Source organism: Ammodytes marinus (genome assembly GCF_949987685.1).
Source record: "Ammodytes marinus genome assembly, chromosome: 20".
In the NCBI taxonomy this organism is placed as follows: domain Eukaryota; kingdom Metazoa; phylum Chordata; class Actinopteri; order Uranoscopiformes; family Ammodytidae; genus Ammodytes; species Ammodytes marinus.
The window spans coordinates 13,047,244-13,068,783 of record NC_137224.1 but is presented as its reverse complement, the minus strand read 5'-3'; the positions used below and the strand labels follow the sequence as shown (position 1 = coordinate 13,068,783).

The 21,540-nt window shown below is 41.2% G+C and overlaps 1 protein-coding gene across 1 annotated transcript in view; it reads right to left on the bottom strand.

Moving 5' to 3' along the window:
* The window catches only part of LOC307266840 (myosin phosphatase Rho interacting protein), a 48,744-nt gene that overhangs the window by 9,024 nt on the left and 18,180 nt on the right, over window positions 1-21,540 (bottom strand). The window contains exons 4-16 of the mRNA XM_080048953.1: window positions 16,193-16,344; window positions 13,737-13,821; window positions 10,738-10,791; window positions 9,597-9,822; window positions 8,708-9,266; window positions 7,353-7,494; window positions 7,074-7,190; window positions 5,863-5,919; window positions 5,696-5,764; window positions 5,512-5,601; window positions 3,162-3,271; window positions 1,086-1,824; window positions 881-997 (exon numbers count right to left, since the gene is read on the bottom strand). Coding sequence (XP_079905079.1) covers window positions 881-997; window positions 1,086-1,824; window positions 3,162-3,271; window positions 5,512-5,601; window positions 5,696-5,764; window positions 5,863-5,919; window positions 7,074-7,190; window positions 7,353-7,494; window positions 8,708-9,266; window positions 9,597-9,822; window positions 10,738-10,791; window positions 13,737-13,821; window positions 16,193-16,344 — 2,517 coding nt within the window. The remainder of the gene's footprint in view (window positions 1-880; window positions 998-1,085; window positions 1,825-3,161; window positions 3,272-5,511; window positions 5,602-5,695; window positions 5,765-5,862; window positions 5,920-7,073; window positions 7,191-7,352; window positions 7,495-8,707; window positions 9,267-9,596; window positions 9,823-10,737; window positions 10,792-13,736; window positions 13,822-16,192; window positions 16,345-21,540) is intronic.

Below are 21,540 nucleotides of genomic sequence, written 5' to 3'. Positions count from 1 at the left end.
CGGAGAGCCACATCTCAGGGGTTACCAGGGAAAAAAGTTTTCCCCTTTCTTGATATCAATCTTTTTATTTATAAGATTTTTTCCAAGCTTCCACTGTGCTTTTTCAGGAGGTACATTGGAAAATGGAAAAGTCTAAATAAACAACAACAACAACAACAACAACAACAACAACAACAACAACCCCCCCTCCCCTAAAAAAAACAAACAAAAAACAAAGTGGATGGCTACTAGGCTCCTACAGCCATTTTAAGATATCTAAAATAAAAAAAACAGACAGACTAACAAACAGACTTGTAATACCAAAAAAAAAACATTCTGGCTCTGTGATAAGTTTACTGGATAACTTAAAACTGCATAATAAAGAGCAATTAGTTTAAGTCTGCAATTATGAAACACCAAAACGCATGCAGGAATCAGGTTTGGAAAGACACAGGTTCAAAGCACAGGTGAGAGAAAAAGCACAGCGCAAGGCTTCTTGATCAAGTATCTTACCTTAAGCATATCAGATCAAATCAATTATTTTCCCAGGAGATGTGAAACTCCTTAAAACAATTAGTGAAAACTCATGCTAAGAAACACCACAAACATGCGGATCAGTTTCAGAGAATAAGAACCCACACCTGTTAGTAGAATTTAAACAAGTTACAGTAGCAATGCATATATCTGATCTTTCATGAGCCTGTAGACAAAACTATACAAAGTCTATACAGTACTGTGGTAAAGTTGATAACACTTACTGTAGAATGTTTGACCGGTATATGAATGCTATCTTGCAACGCTTCAATACTCAAGATTTATTTTTCTAAATGAATAGCTAATTGGGGCAATAGCTAATTGTACATGGATTCACAAATCCTACAATGGATGTTGAGTGTAGTACCTGCAGTATATAGCCCTCTCTCGCACTTTGTTCCCTCCCTAGTGCATCTTCCAACTGCCCTTTTAAATCATTGTTTTGCCTCTGAAGTTGTTCCAGCTCCTTCTGCTTCTGTCCCAGCTGAAAAAAGAGAGAGGCAATTGTGAATGAATGGCACAAAATGTTCTGATACTATAAATATGTATGAGGCCGCTTAAGGGAAACACACCTCTTTGTCGAGCAGCTCAGCAAGTTCATGTGCAGGCAATCTGTCAGAGTTAGCAGAGTCCGCTACGGCCGTGGAGATGGGCACTTGCTTCTCTTCTCTTAACGGAGTTGTCTCCACCTGATGCCATCGCTGCTCAATCTCTTCTCGGACATCTGAGGTTTTGTTGTCCTTCCTGTCTCCACTAGCAGGATGCAAGGCTGTAGGGTGGTCTACTTCCATCTTTCCTTGCTCTTGGCATTCAGGTATCGATTGCTGTACTGGTGTTGTTGTGTTTAGTGTGGACATAACAGTATTTGGCATGTTGGTGTCACTGGTTGTGCTATGTGGAGGGATAGCACTCCTTACACTCTCCTTTTCGGCTTTTTCTGTCATAGCAGGCGGTTGAGCACCTGACACAGAAGAGGTTTGGAGGGAGGAGGTAGAAACAGGAGAGGACGGGGAGGAGGAGGAGCAGTATGAGGAAGTTGTGGAAATCGATGAACTCAGGTCAACTGTGTCTGCTCGTTCCTTAACAGGCTTTGCTGTGTGTTCCATTTTGAACTCGGACCAGTCATAAGTCTTGGAACGACCCTCTCGCCTGCGCTCACGAACTCGGCTTTTACGTGGCTCAGGGGGAGGGGCAGAGGAGTTGTTGCTGGCATGCTGTCTGGGGGCCTCAGGACTGGGGATTTGCTCAGGGGTGACCTGTGGACATGGCTCCAGCATCACTTGGGCTTTCATCTTCTCCTCAGGCAGGGATCTGAATGAGCACACACACACACACACACACACACACACACACACACACACACACACACACACACACACACACACACACACACACACACACACACACACACACACACACACACACACACACACACACACACACACACACACACACACACACACACACACACACACACACACACACACACACACACACTTTACAGAACATGATGATGAATGATTTACATTGATATCAGCTCAGGCTACAATAGCACTACATACAGCTATGCTGGACAAACAACAATGCATACATTTATGACAGCAACATCATTTTAATTGTGCATTAAAAGCATGACCAAAATCACTGACATGTATAAAGGTCAGAGCAACAACATCAAATGCTTAAATGGCACGCTGCACATTAGGCTGAAAGCAGCTTTGGTGTTCACAGTCATAATCTGGGATAGGCAGGCCTGATGGCGGATACCTTCACTTAGCTGGTACGTTAAAGCAATTTGTATAGCTTCATGTGAAGAATGTGTTTGCAAACAGTACATTGCACACTGATTGGCACTTTCGGTATTGAGGGAAACAGCTATTTTAATTTAAGTGACATGAAAGAATAATATGTTTTCACCACAATGTGTTAGGAAGTCAAATAAGTAAGGGGAAAAAACGAGAAGGGACAGAGCTGAAGAATGAGAAGGAGGTGTCAGTGAACCATCTATCCAGAAATACAAAAAACACAGGCCGAGTGAAGTGTGTGACTCAGTAAATGCGAATAAGAGGATGTTTATAGTATCACATGTGACAAAAATTAATGTTCAAGTAGTAGGCTACAGCAGACCTATTTAGAAAAAAATATACCAATTTTACTCTTTATTCATGCAAGGCTTTGCATCTGTGCTTTAGTTTGGATTTAGATTTTCTGTGAACATTTCCAAAAGTTCCTGAGTAGTCACATTACAATGATTATTAAAATCAGTAGGTTTGGTTTTTCATTCTACTGTAGTATGTTGATGTGATTGCAGCTTGTGTCTCTACAGTGGCACAACCGACGGGGAGACATTACTCAACAATCACATGGCATAGGGTGGGACGACAAACACGCTGGGGTTGACATTGCTGAGCAATAACATCACTGTTCGAGGAGGGGGGAGATATTTAACACACAAGCACTCCAACCTGGGCTTCAGAACGGATAGTTTCAGAGAGATGTTTTTCCTGGAAGCAGGTTCAAAATACCGGAGGGAGGAGGATATAGAAGGACAGAGAGGGTGAGGAGGAGAGAGGGATTTAGATAAGATAAGTGAGAAAAGCTGTTGTTATATCCGCCAGTGGCGACTGTAAATCCTCTTTAGGTTTTACCGGGTGACATCTGGGGCAACAGTGGGTCGCACATTCTTCATAATGGCCTGAATCCAGTTGCGACGAATTCCAGAGGTCATGGCTGACAGGGTGCACGCCCCTTCTTTACACTGAAAACAGACAGGCATACAGAGGCATACAGAGGTGAGACTATTTTTTATAAAAGCTTTAAAAAAAGGGCTTATCCTATTTCAGCGGTTAAACTAATTGTTTTTTTTTTATCTTTCACTGACTAACTTGAGTTGGGAAGGAAATGAACATGTACTGTATTAGATATAAATAAAGTAGATATTTGTTACAGTATCTTAAATACAGAATATGTCTAATGGTAATGGTAAATGGACTTGTATAGCGCTATATCTCCGTTTATCACAGACTCAAAGCGCTTTACATTGTTTTTTTGTACACATTCACCCAGTCACACACACATTCATACACCGATAGCAGCAGCTACCACGCAGGGTAGGTTTAGCACTAGGGTGCTAAGCTAACTAAGCTAACTATCGGGAGCAATTTGGGGTTCAGTGTCTTGCCCAGGGACACTTCGACATGTGGCGGGGAGTCGGGGGATCGAACCTCCGACCCTGCACACCAGAGGCGAACGCCCTACCCACTTCGCCACTGCCGCCCCTAACTCTTAGTGCATTGCATTTTGAGTGGGAAAAAACCCTACTATATTACGATTCATGTTCTCACTTGGCTCATATCAGGTAGCCACAACCCACCCAGACTGCTGTATTATCAGAAGTTGAATATTGGTTTGTATGTATCTTTAGAATGACAATATACCCACAAATTTAAAACACCATCTACACAACCGTCACATTTAATAGAGGTTGTTTTCGATAAATATGCAAAACATTCAACATCACTGTGTAATCAGATCTTCATACCAGTCTGATAGCTTGGATATGCCAGATTTTATCCCTCTTTGGCAAAATGTACAAACCAAATGCTTTAAAAGTTTAAAGTGATAACAAAATGCTTTAAAAGTCTAAAAGATGCAACCACCAAGAAAATGAAAGTTGATGTTAAACTATGTCTTTTATGGTGCTGTATTTGTCCTGAAGACCAAATGCACTACTACACCCGTAGGTTATTCCCCAAATTAACTTTCCAAGTTTCCATCATGGGTGTTTTCAATGGTGTGTCACAAAATGTGATAGTCTGTGTAATGCTGTCAGCTCGTATTGTCTTTAAAATGTAGCAGATGTAACACTTGTACCAATTTATTTCACACCAGTCTTCTTGAAACTCTATATTATGAAAATAATAATTTATCTTAAAATTCTCCTTAGCAGTGGGATATCTACACTTAGAGTGTAGGTACCCAACACTCAAAGGCCTTGTCACTTTAAAGCTTTACTGTGTGCAAAACATTTAACTTAAACTTTACATAGAGTGACCTCTAGTGGAAGTTAAGTGATTTCTACAAGGCCACAAGTATTCAATATCGCTACCGGACATAAGGATTTGAACTTGTTTTCAACTCTCTGCTGCTTAAGCAGCAATGAAAGAACAGCTCCTTGCAGTCTGACCAGGGAGCAGAGGGAGTAGACATAAATACTGGAGTTATTAATTCCTCGACACCAAACCCATGTTGTTATCAGCCAAAGAGACAACGATCCCCTTGACTTCTCTATTTCTGACTTCCTCCAGAAAATAGCTGGGGTAGCTTCTTCAAGTGAATGTAAACAAAAAATATGACCTTGTAGCTTCAGCAGTGTTCTCCTCATATAGGATTAGTATGGCAACTTTAGGTCTATATGTAGCAGGAACAAATCCCTCACTGACATCAAATGGATGACGAATGCACTGCATTGCAACTATATGCGTCTAGTAAGTATTTTGCCAGCAACAAGTGCTAAAAATGTTTAATAGTCAAAGGATTAAGTGACGAAAGTATTCTCTCATAGGGTTTGCATCAGGATCCAGTGTTATGCAATAATGGTTCAGAGTAACACCACCACAAACTTAAATGCTTTTCAAAACATGAGCAAATGTCGCAAGGACAGGGCTTCTGAATGCAAGAGGTTAGGTAAACATATTACATATCTGCAGGATGGTTTCAGAGAGACGGGGGCTGGCAACGGCTGCAGCCGATTTAGACTACTATGATGTCAGCCTCTCACCGAGAGACGACAAGTCAGGTGACATCCGTCATGACAGACAAAGAATTGTTTCAGAAAGAAATGGCAAAACCTGATACCTAAAGTTGAACCACATGGTATCCAAGTCTGTTTATAGACTGGTAGGAGACAGCAGAGCTCAAGGGTGCAGACAATGAGTTTCATCTTTACTCATGATGAATGACGTAGGACAATCAATGACACGAAGAATCATCACTCACCATGATTTGGAAGCCATAATTCCTCTGGACTGGGAACTCTTTGACATCATAACATGTAGAAAGGTCAATCTCACCATCCATTTCTGAAGCCTAAGTGAAAAAAGAACATACAACAACAACAAAATAAATCATTGTTAATCTTATATTTATCCAAATTACCTATTTAAAAAAAAAAAAGTTTTACCTCCTCGGCTATTGAGTCCTTGTAGTACCTCAAACTCTGATCTGTCAGGACAAACCAGTGTTTCTTCCACTAAGGAGAAAAAGAAACCATTGATTAGCTTTCACCAGTTTTCTATCTAGGGGATAGAAAAAGATTGTCATTTACACAAACTGATGAATACAAATTACCATTCCATCTTCATATAGCTTTGTCATCCATCCTTTTTTGAAGTTCAGCAGATCGGGCTGCAAATAAAACACATCAAAATTAAACACATCAAAATGACATTATATTATGTGAACTAAATAAACTAAAAAAAAACCCTTAGATATGACTTTTAAATTATACATAACATTTATATAAAACAAAAACGGGAAAGCATTTGGTACTAATTTCTGACTATTGTGGAAGCAGTCAGAAAAAGAGTATTCATCACTGATGCATTTGGAATATATAATTGACCCTACACACGGCATTTATCTGCATTTGTTTACATTCAGGTCACCAGCTCAGCTCAAATGCTGATATGTGGTTCCAGCTACGGAGACCCACTGGCGGGAGCTGGACTTTCCCTGTGAAACACAAACTGCTGCACATTGAAACCAAGCAAGTCTGTTTATAGACTCCTAAGTAAATACGGTCTAAAACCTGGTTCTGCTTACTCAACAATACCTTTTTTCTGATGAGCTTCATCCGGTATGGTGTCACTGCCTGGCAGAGAGTCATTCTGATGGCTAACTGCCTTCACTTCATATGTTGACAATCTGTTTCTTTCAGTCTGTCCCGGGACATACACACGACTGTGGCTGCTTCTGTGCTGGCTATTTATATTCATCAGTTGAGGTGGCAGCAGTGGTGTGTACATGAGTGTGTGTGTGTGTGTGTGTGTGTGTGTGTGTGTGTGTGTGTGTGGGGGGGGGGGTTTTGGCAGCTGCAGCTCAGCCAGAGAGACTGACCACACACTGATTGGATCACCCTGCAGCACTGTCTGAACAGGCCTCAGATCAGTAGCAGTTTGTTAGACTGGTAGGAGTCAGACCTCGGTTTGATACCGGTGTAACCTCAAATAACTTGAGGGATTACTTTAGGTGTGGTGGTATGTTGCATCACATTGGGGTTTGGTTTCATGCTTAACTGAAGTCAAATTGTGTACACTGATTTAACGGTGGTGAAGAGGGAGGATAAAAAAAAAAGCACGAGGCAACCGCTGCAGAATAACGAGTTCAATCTCTACCGCAGTGCTTCTGGATTCGTCAGGCCAGGCATTCGATTGAATACGATTGGCAGTTTCCTGGACATCCTTTTCTGCATCTCATATCAATTGTATGGGACCTTGAAATGATTTTGTAGTCCACTGCTTATATTCTTTGTACACCTTAAAAGTACAGTCAGTACTCACTGTCATCGAGGACTCGGTGACTCTTCGGTCAAGTGACTTGGCTCTTCTTAAATTTGCAAAAGTGGAGCTGGACACGTCAGGGACTGAACAGTCCTTTCCTGCATCCAGTGACATCTCCTAAAAAATAAATTAAGAATAAAAATGAAGTTATTCCTTATCATAGTAGGGGCATTGTGTTTAACTCGGACAATATAGTACATATGCCATTTAGTGATTTATCTGAGTATTTGACACCTTTGGAGATTTAGTTGTTCAGGATTAACAAAGTGAATAGCATACATGTTTGTTTGTCAGATAGCGCCTCTCGCTGCGGCCTTGTCTCTGGATTAGCGTGGTGTTAGCAGGGGGCTCAGTGGGGATGCTTGTTTCCATGCGCTCTACATGCGGACCCTCCTCGAACCGTCCGAAGATTTGAGGACGCCTTAGAGACAGAAAAAGACCATTTTCAAAAGACACTCAATAAACAGCATACACAATATTTAACAGAATATAAAATTACTGTATAACAATAAGTAAAATATTACTATCATTTAAAAAATCCTTTTGAAGCATACTAAAACAATGATAGTAAAACAAATCGGTTGTTTCTAAAAAAAAAACATAATACAGCACATCATTCTCAAATGAAGGCAGGATCAGCGTAAAAAGATCATATGAAAGCAAATTTGAGCCAAAATCCATTTCTATAAATTGTCATTACTGCATAATATTAACATACAACATGCAGAAAAACCTAGACTCAAAGTTACTTTCATAATCAATGTGCAACATAAATTGGAGGCAATATCCCCCAAAACAAAAATCCAGAAATAAATAAGAGAATAAAGAGTTAGGTTATATGATGAGAGATTACAGTGTAGAAGAAAAGGAAAATTAATTGAATGGTGGATTAAAACATAGTGCAGAAGTAGCAGCAATGGTAACATAATCAGCGATACCTTAGGGCACTGCAATTTGTGTATATGTAAACCCACCACCAGTACCAAGCATCAATATGTTTGAGTATGCACAGTAAATCAAGTATATCAAACAGTGTCTGTGTGTGTTCCCAGGCAGTGCAGAGATGAAATGATAGAAAGCAGGAATCAGTGGTGACCAGCAGGGAACAGCATTGGGACAGGGGTGGAAGGGTTGGTTGAGCCTAAACTCTGAGAACTCCGTTCAGAAGCCCCTGGAAAAGATCCAAACAACAAAACAAACTAGCAAAGTAGCAAGAGCAAAAAGAAGAAATCACAGAGAGGAGAGTAACACATGCATTCATATGCCCCCAATCATTAATGGCAAACCATTGGTAAGTTAGGCAGGGATAGCAAAAGGTGTCCAAGAGATAGGAATACCTGAAGGACAGCAGCCACAGGGTGGTGCTAAAAAACTAGGATGCTGAATGCATTGAGCAATGCATGAGCTTCAGATAGTATATTACTAATATTATCTACATGTCCTTAGGCTATGCCATGGGCCAACAACCAGTGGCTCATTAATGATTACTTATCATGTTTTCCTTTCATTATTATCACAAGTGATTCTGTAACTGCTATGTGATGTGTGTGCTGAGCATCCATATTACTCATCAGAAAGCACATGCAAGATATATATTTTTTTTTGAGCATGACATTTTATCCATAACCTCTTACCTGCGCTCCTGCCCAAACAGTCGAGCCACCTCCTCTCTGCCTGGACTGCGTGTCCGTGCCCTCAGCTCTTGGCGCTTTTTCTCTGAGCGGAAAGCTTCGCGGTAACTCAGTCTACGAGCCCGTGGGACATCAGACAGCGATGCATACTCCCTACCAGGCCGGCCCACTCTGCCTCCTCCACCACTGACACTACCAGTGCTACCACCCCCACCACTGTGTCCCTCCCAGGTGGGTGTGGACCCGCTGGGATCAGAGTCCAGCGAGCTCTGGGAGGAGCTGATGGTGGAGTAGCTGGGGGAAACAAGAGCACCTGGGGAAGGGAAAGGGTCTTGGGAGGGTTGATGAGGGGAAGTTTGGGGTTCTGACTCAGAGTTGTACCTGGGACTGGGAGCTCCTAAAGAAGAGGATGATGCTGAAGAGGACAGGGGCAGATGCTGGGGCGGCTGAGGCGGCTGAAAAGGCTGCGCAGACTGTGGAGAAGGCTCCGATTTGGTCTTTTCCAGAGAAAAGTAGCCACTCTCCACTCGTACCTTGCGTCCAGTGCTCACAGTGCCGCCATCTGAAACAAGGACACAGATATAAAAACACCCACACCCAACAGTGTTAATACAGTGCTGAATACTTCAAAATATGCAACATATCTGTCTTCATTACTACACTAAATAGTTACTTTTCAAAACAGTTACACAAGTTACCATTTCCCCATACAGTTAAAAAGCTAACCCTTAAACCCAGGCCATGTCAGATTTTAGATCGGTGTGAAAATGTTAGGTAAAAGTGATAAACTATCTTTTTTAAGTTACATAGTTTACATTATCTGTCAGTGAAACACTATCTGATTAACATATACAGGAGGTTGAGGTATATGCATGCAGGTCTTAGTCCTCACCGTCTTGAATGGTCATACTGGAGTCCGGTTGGCTCTGGCTCAGCTGGCTGAGACAGGAGGCACTGCGGCTGCAGGGGATAGTGGCCCTGCTCCAACGGCTCTCCTCCTGCCACAGAGTGGCACGGCTCATTGGGACACGTTCAGCACTGGCGATACTGCTGGACAGGCAGGGGATGCTTCCTCCACTGATGCTGCTGGTCACTGTCACCTTGGCAGGGCCGGGCTCCTGGGTTTGGGTTGGAAGGAGTGGATGGGAAGAGGAGAGGACATAAAGGGAGGTAAGGCCACAGAGAGACTACAAAAAGGAATACGAGAAGGAAAAAAGACAATTAAATATTTCAGAAGTAAATGTGAAAAGTTAAGAAATTTGAATATTTTATATATCATGGTTTGTTAATTTACACATACTCCACGGTATACCCACTCTCAACTGCAGTGGTTTCCAATCATCATACTGCTGTTAGCATTAAACCGGGGTTTGGAGAGGTAATGATCAACATCTTGGTGTTCAGTGATTTTACATCACCACTTATTTGTTTTGGCTTCTTAGGTGTCAGGTAAAAGCAATATCCAAGTGACAAAGCAAAAGAAAACGCCTTTCATCATTGGTAAAATAACGGAAGGAGGATTGGTGGAGGATGTGTGCAAAAGACAGAGTGTGAAAGGTTGACCAGGAACAAAGAGTTCCGACACCTGTATTATTTTAGGAAACAGAAAAACAAAAGATTCTGCAGAAGTGAAATTCATTTGAGAAGAATCACGCATATCTTCATTGGCTTAAAGACTACTCATTGCAGTGGTGTTTAAATTTTGACATCACCAGCACATATTGGAATCTGCAGACTCGAAGATCATTTGAGTTCATGAGCAGAGAAAGCCAAACTTCCAAAAGCAAAGCGACCCTCAAACATCCATTTTTTAGCCAGTCTTTATTAACCACCACATGCCATTCTAAAAAAAAAAAAAAAAAAAAAAAAAAAAAATCGCAATTTTAATATCAGAGAAATCAACAAAAAGCATGCGCTTCTTATTCCCCCTTCAATTCGATTGAACAGGATTATAAAAAATATAATGTTTCAGGGCTGGGATTTCAAAGCCAGAGGTTGAAGCAGGATAAAATGTTTGGCCAGGCTTAACTCACTGGGTGTCCATTCATGTCTTCAGTGGAAAAACACTGGCTTTGAGTTACTCCACCCTGCCAATAACAAAAAAACCTTTGATGTCAATGTTTGCTATGTAGCGGATTATAAATCGATACAGGTAGACCCAAAGACTAAAGTGTTCTGTTTTGTTCTTGTGTAGGCCAACATTATGAAATAAAAGCATAGTTACAAGATGAGGAGTTTGTTGTTTAGGAGCCAACACCAGCATTTGAAAGTAAAAACTAATTTCAAACTCCCTTTAGTCACAATATGAGACACAATTAAGTTGTATTTTAAATAGTGTTGTACTCGAGGTCAGATACTTCAATTTAGGGGCACTACCCAGAAGGCAACCATGTCACTGAGCTCAAGTATTTACAACAGTGTCTGAGTATATGTCTCCAATAAGTACATTAAAGGGATAGTTCAGTATTTTTCCAAGTTGGGTTGTGTGAGGTACTAAGGCATAGTTAGTGCTTTACCATGTGGAGATGGCGATCAGTGCAGTCACTATAAAGAGTTTAGAGGAAATGTCGATGTAGTCAGCCTTGTACTGTTGTGGACAGGGCCAGAAGAAAAATAAAAGTTTTCTCCACATATATAAATGCACCTAAATATCCATTCAATTGTATGCTGAATGGATTTATTCCACAGCTAAAAGTTTGCCGCCAGACAGCCGTTGTTTTTTTGTAACACTCCGCCAATCAGCTGCTCAACCCAGAGCCTGCGGATTATTCAAGCCACATAAAAAAATAAATGGCGGCAAACCAAAGCTGTGGAAAAAATCTCAGGTTAGTGTACAAATGAACGGATATTTAGGTTTTACGTAAGTATTTATATATGTGGAGAAACATTTTTTTTCTTCTGGCCCTGTCTGCTACAGCGACATCTTCCCTAAACTCACTCATAGTGAGTATAGTATAGTATATACTGACCGCCATCTCCATAAGGTGAAACGCTTACTATGTCTATGTACCTCATACAACCCCACTTCAAAAATACTAAACTATCCCTTTTAAGTGGGCGTGTTTGGAGTGTGGATATTTTTCCATGACAATCTATATTTCACATTTCAATCCCAAAACAACTGAACAGCCCACGAGACAAAGATAGAAACAGATATCAGAAAGGAGCACTGAAATCATAATCCCCCTCTCACATGATCAGCCCTAAATTATATGATTAACAGATTATCATTTCACAAATGAAATGAAAATTAGGAAAATTCCTGCTGTACAGCATTAACCAGGGTTTTGTTCTAGTATTGTTGTTTGAAGCTAAAATGGATAGAAGCAATGGAGTAGAGTGGATGTCCTCATCTACACAGGAAAGTATTGTTGATCAACACAGCAACAAAATGAATGAAGGCGGTGGCATGGGACACAGTCAAGGTCATCACTGTGCCACTGCTGTCCCTCTGCAAATGAGACTGGCAGTGTACGCCCGGCAAGGTCAAAGTCTGATCCAGGGCGCAGTCATTAGAGAAACCAGACAATGAACTTCAGAGAGCATTATGTGTGCACTCACCACAGATTTGGCCTCACATCAAAAAGGAGATAGGGAATGGAGGAAACGTTATCCCGTGGTGGGTGGTCTGTACAATATAATAGGATGTCTATATTTATTCTCTTCATTGAAACTCTTATTATGGTTATAAAGCTTTACAGAGACCTGATATTTTCTGTCTACCTACCAGGGAGAAATCTGACTGCACTGACATGTAAAATGCATTCTGGGCATTGTATTTCTAATGAATGACATCCTGTTCTCAGACAAAACTCAACTTTTTTGTGTGTTTTTTCTACTTGCAAAACTTTTACTTAATTAATATGTTTTCTTCTACTAGATTCCTTCTAGACACATTGCTCTCAAAATGGAAATTCTCCTTTTGGTCTACTTGGAAAGTCAGCTCACTAACGGCCCTAACGGCCTAGGGGATTCAGTGGCCAAGTCCCAATGTCTGCTTTTACACACTCTCACATTCTTTGATTAGTAGATATGCATTCTCATTAAGTCTGCAAGCAAGGGCTCAGGGCTGTCATAGTGTGGAATCAGAAGATGGATCCGTCATGGACATTTGGAGCCATTTTGAGGACTTAATCCACTCAGTGTTTTACTTGTAAAATGCTTCCGTTTCAGAGAACATGTTATTTCACAATGTATTGTCTCATTCCTAATCTAGCATTTTTCTGCCAATGCACATTCGTGCACTCAAACAATTTAAAAAAAAAATGTTTTGGGAAAAAAGAAACTGTTTTGAGCAGGCACACGGTGTCACATGGTTCTTAAATGAACAGGCAGGACCCAGGGGAAAAGCCTGGGAGATGAGACATTAGCTGCTGGAGTGAGATAGAGTGTATTGGCGATTCATGTGAGAGGATCATGTACGCAATGCCGAAAGTTCTCACTGAAGTTTATTTCAGCGTTCAGCTGTCAACGTTGCCCTTAATTGTTTGCTAAGGAATATTTTCAAAGCTCACTCTGCGTACTAACCAGATCGTGTGTGTGAGTGTGTATGTATATATTTCTTAAAACAAACTTCATTTTGGTAAAAATAACACAAGATATAAGGAGCTGATAAATAGCTTACAATATGTAAACATGTTAATCACAGGCCAGCGGCACACATGCTACCATCCAATCAAATGTTAACACTGTAAATATTTTGCTACTGTCAGATAAGTATGTGGCATGCAGTATATTAGTACAGCTGGTGTTGCTTGAGTGGAATGTGGGCATATTCACACAGCACATGTCTTTAAAATATAGGTATATGTTCCTTCTTTGTTCTAGCAAATTTGTCACAGGCGGATCATTTATAATCCTCACCCTATCTTAAGCAGTGTTGATAAAAAGTCAAATCTAGCTTAAAAGTTTGAGCATGAAATCATACAAAAGTACCACACCTACAAAAACATGACCTTCTCAACTCATATTTTGTTCACAGTAAGCAAAGCAAATGACGTTTCATTATGGAACATGTAAGTAGGTGCATTACCGGGTGAGTGGGTGGATCAACCTTGCGTTTTTTCTTCTGGTTCTGCTTGTTGGTCCTGGGGTATACAGTCAGAGCCTCCTGCCACCTACGGATCGTCAAACAGTCAATGTGCTGTGCAGACTATGCAAACCCTGGATCTATAGTGGATCAATACATGACTGTGAACAGTTCTCTGCAGCAAAATATAGACCAGTTTACTTAGGATAAGAATGTGCATGACCAAATGCTAACAGAAAAACAGGTAATAAATTAAACACACTTTACCCTCCTAAGAGTGAGCTAATAAAAGCTAAAAGAATCCAAAAAAAGCAAAATAGAATGTATATTTAATATTCACTGTCAGTTACTTGCAACATTTCAAGGGCCAATATTAATGTGCAAAGGCCCGGAATTTACACTGTAAGCCAGATGATAAGAGTGGGAGGTGTACAGTGATAGAGCAGGTAGCATAACGGAGAGTGGGTGTTGTGAGTCACAGTTCCCTAAGAATAGCCATAACGTGGATGATACAGCCAGGGAGGGAGAGTGCAGTGCACAAATACAGTGGCTGTGCAGCAGTGGAGGAGAGGCACAAGAGACAACCAAATGATAAGGCTTTAAGCTTGTGTATTGTGGTCTGTGTCCAGGCATATGGGGGGGGGGCACAAGGAGAGGGCTGGAGAGGCAGGGAACAGGAAACAGTTCAAGAATGTGCACTGTCACTGCAGACTGGATTACAGAAATCTCTGAGAAGAACAGCCCAAAGGAGACAGCAGGGGGCAGAGCAGTTCTGGCAGCGGAGGCAATACAAGTCTGTGTATTCCCTATCTTAAATTAAAAGAGAGAGCAACACAGCAGCCTGTGGTTTTATTTATGGATATTAAGCTGATTTTTTGTTGATGGTAATGTATATTACATTCTAATTGTGATAGTAGTAGGTGCAACACATAAGGATGGAGTCAGAGATTCTGGAGAGCGCTTGTTGTCAAAATCACTTTCGGTCAAAATCAGAGAATATCTCCTCACGATCAGCTGCATGTATTTAGTGTGTATCTGATGGAAAAAAAAACTGGTGTTAATACACAGCCAAGACTCTGAGGGTATGTAAATAAAAAGGGTAATTCAATAAAAGGGGCCCATCTAGCAACATGTCTGTTTACAGAGCCTACTGTAGACTGTATTGACACCGAGTTCTTTTTCAGTACACAAAGGACGTACAGGTGGTGAATCTTGTGGAGATATTCATTGATTTTGACAACAGGCTCCCTCCAGAATTGCTGACTCCACCTTAACAGCCTCTGCACACATCCTGCGTCTACCTCTGGAGCACATCGCCTTACCTTACTGCTGCGTCTCTCTGACTTTTCTCGGACACACATGGAACGTCTCAGCAGCTGCTGCTGCTGCAGCGCTGCTTCTAAAAGCCCTATCTTTCTACATAGAGTTTTCATAGATAATTCCCATTAAAAATGAAGTTCTTTCGTGTAATGTATGATGCATATGATTTATATTGAGTCTAATATTGAGTCTGGACAGTAATCCGTGCGCCCCATTGCCATTTTTATTTTTTTTGCCACATTTTCGCTTGTTGGAAGTTTTATTTTGAAAGGGACACACCAGGAAATGGTGAAACTACAGCGAAAGCTGCCGGTATGAAGTCAATATGACTCTCAGCAGAGTATTTCTCTATCAGTTAAAGCAGAGAGATCCGAGAGAGACGCGCGGCTCTCAGAAAAAAATAGGCGAGCCTCCTGAGGGAGGGGGAGCGTCGCTGCAGATGTGCCTCCGACACGCATCAGCAGTGCGTCTGAGGTTGGATGTGTGCCCGCTCTAGGTTGATTACACGGTCAGTGACAAAAAGTCAGACGCAGACGCGAGGTAGACGCGCAGTAGAGGTAGGATGTGTGTGGAGGCTGTTAGAGCTCTCCAACTAGAGGAGTTTGAACAGCACAACGATTCCCACTGATGCATACGTGTTGTCCCTTTGGACATGTATTTATGTCGATTTCTGTGTGCTTCCATGTTATATCATATGTTTTTATTACGGAAACATGTTTTTCTTTTTATGCTTCCTGCAGCACAAATTGCCCAATTTGGTAAAACAAATAAATTGACTTGACTTGAGGTCACAGTCCTTTTATTTCCGATAAAAGACATCACAGATTGTCAATTTAAATCCCTACACTCACAGTTCAAATCATTGGTTATTAAAGCTGGGGTATATGATTTCTGATTGGTCAAAGTTAACATAAACTGACACTTTGACCAATCAGAGCGAGGATCCAATTCTCTGTTCTTATTGGCTGTTCGGACTGTCCATTCACTTGGCACGGCTTTGTTGGTGTAGAGCGTGTCAGGGAAGGACCATCGGGGAGGGACCAAAGAGAGCAAGTGGAGCGGTTGAGGTATTTGGATTTGAATCTCTATCCCAATTGCCATTTTCTCCCCAAATCCTCCACCCCAGCTTTACGTCTTACCCGTTGATAATTTCTTTGCACTCAGCCCGTATGAAGTGCTCTTTCTCAGGGGTGAGGATGCACAGCGAGTTCTTCTGACCCGTCCTGGACTCTCCATCGATGACGTCAGAGCATTGGTTCATATTGATTGTACCCTGGGGTAGAGTGCTGGGCTGAATGACACAACAGAGAAACATAGATAAACCGTTAGGGTGAGGAGGAAGTGAACAGACGTGCCCACATATCCCTCCACATGGCCTGTCTTCTCACACAATCCACCCCAGCATCATTTTCCTGCCAAGCTTGGCATGCCACACACACTGTTATATAACAGGCTGTGCACGGACAAATGTTCTTGTAATAAATGTGTGTCTTGTGATATGTACTGCAGCATTTCAAAGTCAGTCATTTCAGAATAGAATCTTATATGCAGTTTTTTTTTTACTTCACTAGCAAAATTCTTTAAAAAAAGGAAGTTGTGTGAAGCAGGCTTATTAAACAATTCAGGAGGAAAATCAGAAATTAAAATCATACACATTTACATTATTTATGAATGAAATTAGATTACATTGAGATTGTTGCTATTGCATGTGTTCTTATGCAAATAAAGCCTTTACAAAATGCCAATCTACACAGCCAAGTTGTATAGTGTACTGCTAGAAAGAGACAGAACTGGACCTGTGATAATGAATGTTCCATTTATAAACATTGCAAGTTCATCGGTTCACTGGACGTTTTGAGTTTAATCTGTCTGATGCCTAGCTGTGAGGTGTAAACCCAACTATATACGCTGACATGGATACCATCTGTCAACCATAAAAAAACACGACCACAGGACTTCCACAATAACACTTCTCTGTGTGTACTGAATTAAGGTTTCACATGCAAGTTTATGGAAGCACACGGTGGCATTGTATGAAGGCACGGCTCACTTACAATGAATGGAGGAGATAGACTACCTCAGCTTGGAACAGATAAGATCATGTATTGAAAGTACTTTGCAAAGCATTACTCAAGTAAACCTTTTTTTATATATACATTTTATTTAAAAGTATGCTTTTATAGCAGCATTAGTCTAAAAACAATGTTGCAGATTCAATCTTAGATAGACAGGACTTAAAGAACGCAAATATTTGCACACATTACCACAAATATTAATTGTTCAGAAAACTGACTTTTGCTTCGTCTGACCTCCAAATGACTTCCGCGAGCAATGGGAGAAGCCTAGATAATCTTCTGTTGACTAAGGGATTTGTATTTGTTCAAAAAGGTAAATGAGCACTGCATAACTAGGTACATTGGGCATGGCTAGCTGTTTGAACAGCCTTTTGTCCTTACCTTTACTGCACTAAACATACAGGCAGAATTATAGACACCAAAATACCAGTGATTTCAAACTATAATAGCCACATGTGATAAATTACAGCCCTCAGCAAATGGGAATATATTAGGATATAGAGCTGGAAACAAAATTAAAAAAGGTATCATAATCGTGTTAGATAGTGGCCAAATTAATCCAACTCAAGGACTTAATTTGTGCAGCATAACCATAGTCTGTCAGTAACAGAGCTATTGAAGTCCTACGGATGGCCTCTAATGTGGACATGGAAGTCAATAGTTAACAGTTTGCAAATCGAACAAGGAGTATGGTAGGTTGGTCTAACAAGCCTAAGAGTGAGTGAAAATTCTAAAGCTCGATGGAGTTATATCGATGTGATTTTTCATGTAACAGCCAAACCAGAGTGCCACAGAAGCAGTCACTCAGTTGGGCATACGGTTTTGGTTCAACCTTTCATGCCTGGTTTTATAATGGTCCGTCACCCAAGGGCTCTTGGCACCGAGGTGAGAGGCCAGGGCAACAGCCGGGTTCGACAGACAGACAAATAGATCCCAGGACAGCTGGGCAAGGACTTTGGCCTGCTTCAGACTGGAGAGAGAGAGACTGGCGTCAGCTTGACCTGAGCACCCTGTCACTCTCAGACAAGCAGAGATGAAGGAGGTTTGAGGATAGAGAGTGGGAAAAGTAGCGGGTGAGAAAAGGGGGATTAAGTCTCAAGCTAGTGGTTGAGGAGAACAGCAGCGCAGTAGGAAAAAAAAGTGGTTTTGTGGACCAAGCCTTTTGGACTGCTAGGCCATCTGTCTGAGTAAACAAATCGAGAGTACACCACGCGTGCGAGATTGTCTGTGAGCTGGAGTCAGACGGGGATAAACAAGAAAATATTTCAAATTCTGGGAACAGTTGTACAAACAGCTTAAGCCCCCCCAGGTTTAAACTCATATTATCTTGGACACAAAAAATAAATCAATGACTGAAAGAGCTCTGATTAAAAACCTATTTCCATAAAGCTGCTCTCCTCAAAAAGATATGAGAGTGCTTATATGAAGTAGGTGGTGGTTGTGTGGGATTACAGTATACGTTTTGCATTGGAGCCGTTTTGGCAAGCAGCACAGGACTCCTTTCACACGTGTGTCCCTGCCCCAGCATCACCATGTCAGATAAGCACCAATACAAGCCCCCAACTTTGGACCAGCCATCTCTAGCCCCCAGACCCAGGCCCCCCGAACCCACACCTCTCTGTCACCTAGCCTAGACCCAGTCCCCTCTCCCCGGGCCACCGCTCTCCACAATGGCCTCTTTGTGAAGCAGCACCAATTCACACAATGTGGGATTGTCAGCCGCCACAGTCCACAGAGCCACTCCTCCCCTCAACCCTCAACAAGGAAATGACCGAGAGACAAGAGGCCCAAACAAGTGTCCTTTTGTGATCACAGCATGGAAATTATGAAACCAGTATAAACTTATTCTAGTTGTTCAGACGATAATATGATACCGTCTCGATGGGAGTCATTGAGCAGATTCTCAAGGGGAGAGATGGGGACAAATCAGAAACAATTATTGTTTTGTCTTGGACTTAGAGGGGCAGGGAGGGCTTTTATTAGTACAATTGTAAACATTTAAATTAAAAACAGAAATAGCAGCTTAAACACTTCCATGAAGTGCTTTATATTAAAAATACACTAATTTTTGAAGTCCTGAAAGTGTTTTTTTATTTTATTTTACATGAACTATAAATCACTTGGCCAGTAATAAAATGTTATTTTCAAGTTCAACATTGCATTGAAATGCATGTCCACTTCATAGTTTAGGCCCATCTCTCCTCCTCCTACCATATAGTATTCATACGTCTTATGATCTGTCCGTCCAGATGTTGAGTTTCATTACAAGTGTTCATTAGGAACCAACTCTTTGTTTAGAAAATGGTAATTAATTAGCTGCATGCATGCATGCCTGTATGCCTTTGCACCCTTGGCTTCCTTCACTCTTGGCAATTTTTTAGCTTAGCAAAACATCCCATTCTCCCTTATGACACAGCAAGAGAAATATTTGCTTCTTTTGGCAGCCGGCTGATGGTCTAACTTTCATTTTTGGTTGTGAAGCAAGTTCTCTTCCCCTGCCATCAACTTTTTTGGGGTTTGACAGACTCATTGGTCATGGAAAGCAAGAGTGCAGTTTAAAACTGCATTACAAAAAGATGTTGCAATATGTGAGTCATTCACAAAAAAAAATTACATTTTATTCCCTCATGTTCCTCTAAAGTCTTAGTCATTAAATAATCATTCATTTTCTATCAGTAGGCTAATTTAAATATTGCTCAATGACCAAGTTAGTAATGAAGTAAGTTTATTCTTAACATCTGTTATGATGGTTAGGTGCCAGTTTGTCTGCCAGCTTTGGTGGCAACAAATTCTAAAGCTATAACTTCACATGTTAAGTTCAATTACTCTTCTTTAGACTTGTAACAGCAGGATTTTTCAGTTTCCAGGGTCTTCATCCTACATCCAAAGCCATTTCACTTTGATCATTACAGACATGGAAGCCAAAAGGAGAGTTGATGAACTGGCACCACTTCATCCTGACTCATGAACATGGCCTTGAATCATGTCTCTTCAGAGTCCAACATCCTCTGCTCATTACCGATAACAGCGATTATGCAATAAATCTTTCCTTAGCAACTTAAGACAACAGAGGTAAACACACATCCTATAGCAGTGAGCATACCAACAACCAGCTGCAGGGAAATGTCCTCAGGTGTCAGACTGAGGGAGTCACCTGTAGTCTTGGCACAGAGAAATATCAAACCACTTTCTCCCTCGCCTACCTAGGTCCACAATAATCACTCAAACTCAGATATACGTAGCAGTCAGGCCGGAAACAAGAGTTGACGGTTGGTCATTGACAAGATTACAATCATCACTGTATCAGTCTCCACGGTCCTATCATTTTACCACAATATCGAGACAAAGTTAGGCAGTACAATCGCACATGATATTTACCTTCGCAGCAACTACCAACTCTAATCCCTGCCTGTACTTTATGCAAACGTATACAGCTCTATAAAAAAACAATACTTAATGTTGGATATCTGACATCTATGTTGCAGGGCTAAGTACAGTCCTCCAGGCATTCTCAGAAAACAACTCATTCCACTGGTATGCATTCAAGACGTGAAGATGAATGCTAGAGTATAGGCATCTACTATTAGCCCAGTTACACAGCAATAGCACTACAGTAAAGGCTGTGATATGCAAAATGTGTGGAATATCACACATATTTGTGCCAGAAATGTCAGAGAGGAATGTGGGTGGTAGCAGTATTACTCTTCTTATAGAGAATGGTGTGAGGATGTGGGTGGTGAAATGTTGTGCTAGGAGACCTGCACTTGACACATGCAGAGGAGGAGGAAGATGAGGGAGAGTTGGAGGATGAAGAAGAAGACCATTTTCTCTCTAGTATGCCGAGTCGTGCCATCATATGCAACTGTACTGGAGCTACAGGAAGAAAAGAGTGTGGGTTTCTATGGTACTTTATTTTGTTGTATAAGTATAGTATACACCATAACATAGAAGCTTTATCAATTGTCTTTATCCAGGAAAGACAAGAGTGAGAAATCCAATCAGTCTATGTCTGGGTGAAAGGGCCGTCTGGAGAAACAGGTGCTACGATCAAGTTGTGTCACGTTGCGTTGGCTGTTCAGGCAAACTCAGACCGTCTAAAGAAGAATTGTCAGTGTGTGCGGTTTCCCAGGCAGCTAACTTTTTCTTTTCTCCTCCGCTATCCAGCTCCTTCCAATATTAGTCAAAGCTGCTTTTTTCCACTCCAAATAATTGTTATTGCACAATATAGACCTTTTTTTTAAACTCATCCGATACAAACTAATACGTCCATTTTGTATGACTTTACCCTCCACTGTAGTAGTGAGTATTTTCCCCAAATCTGTATTTCCATTTTAGTTTCTAGTTTTTTAACTGTGGTCAAAGACTTTTAACAGTCCCAGCTACTAACTCGGTCCTATAGGTTGATGATGCAC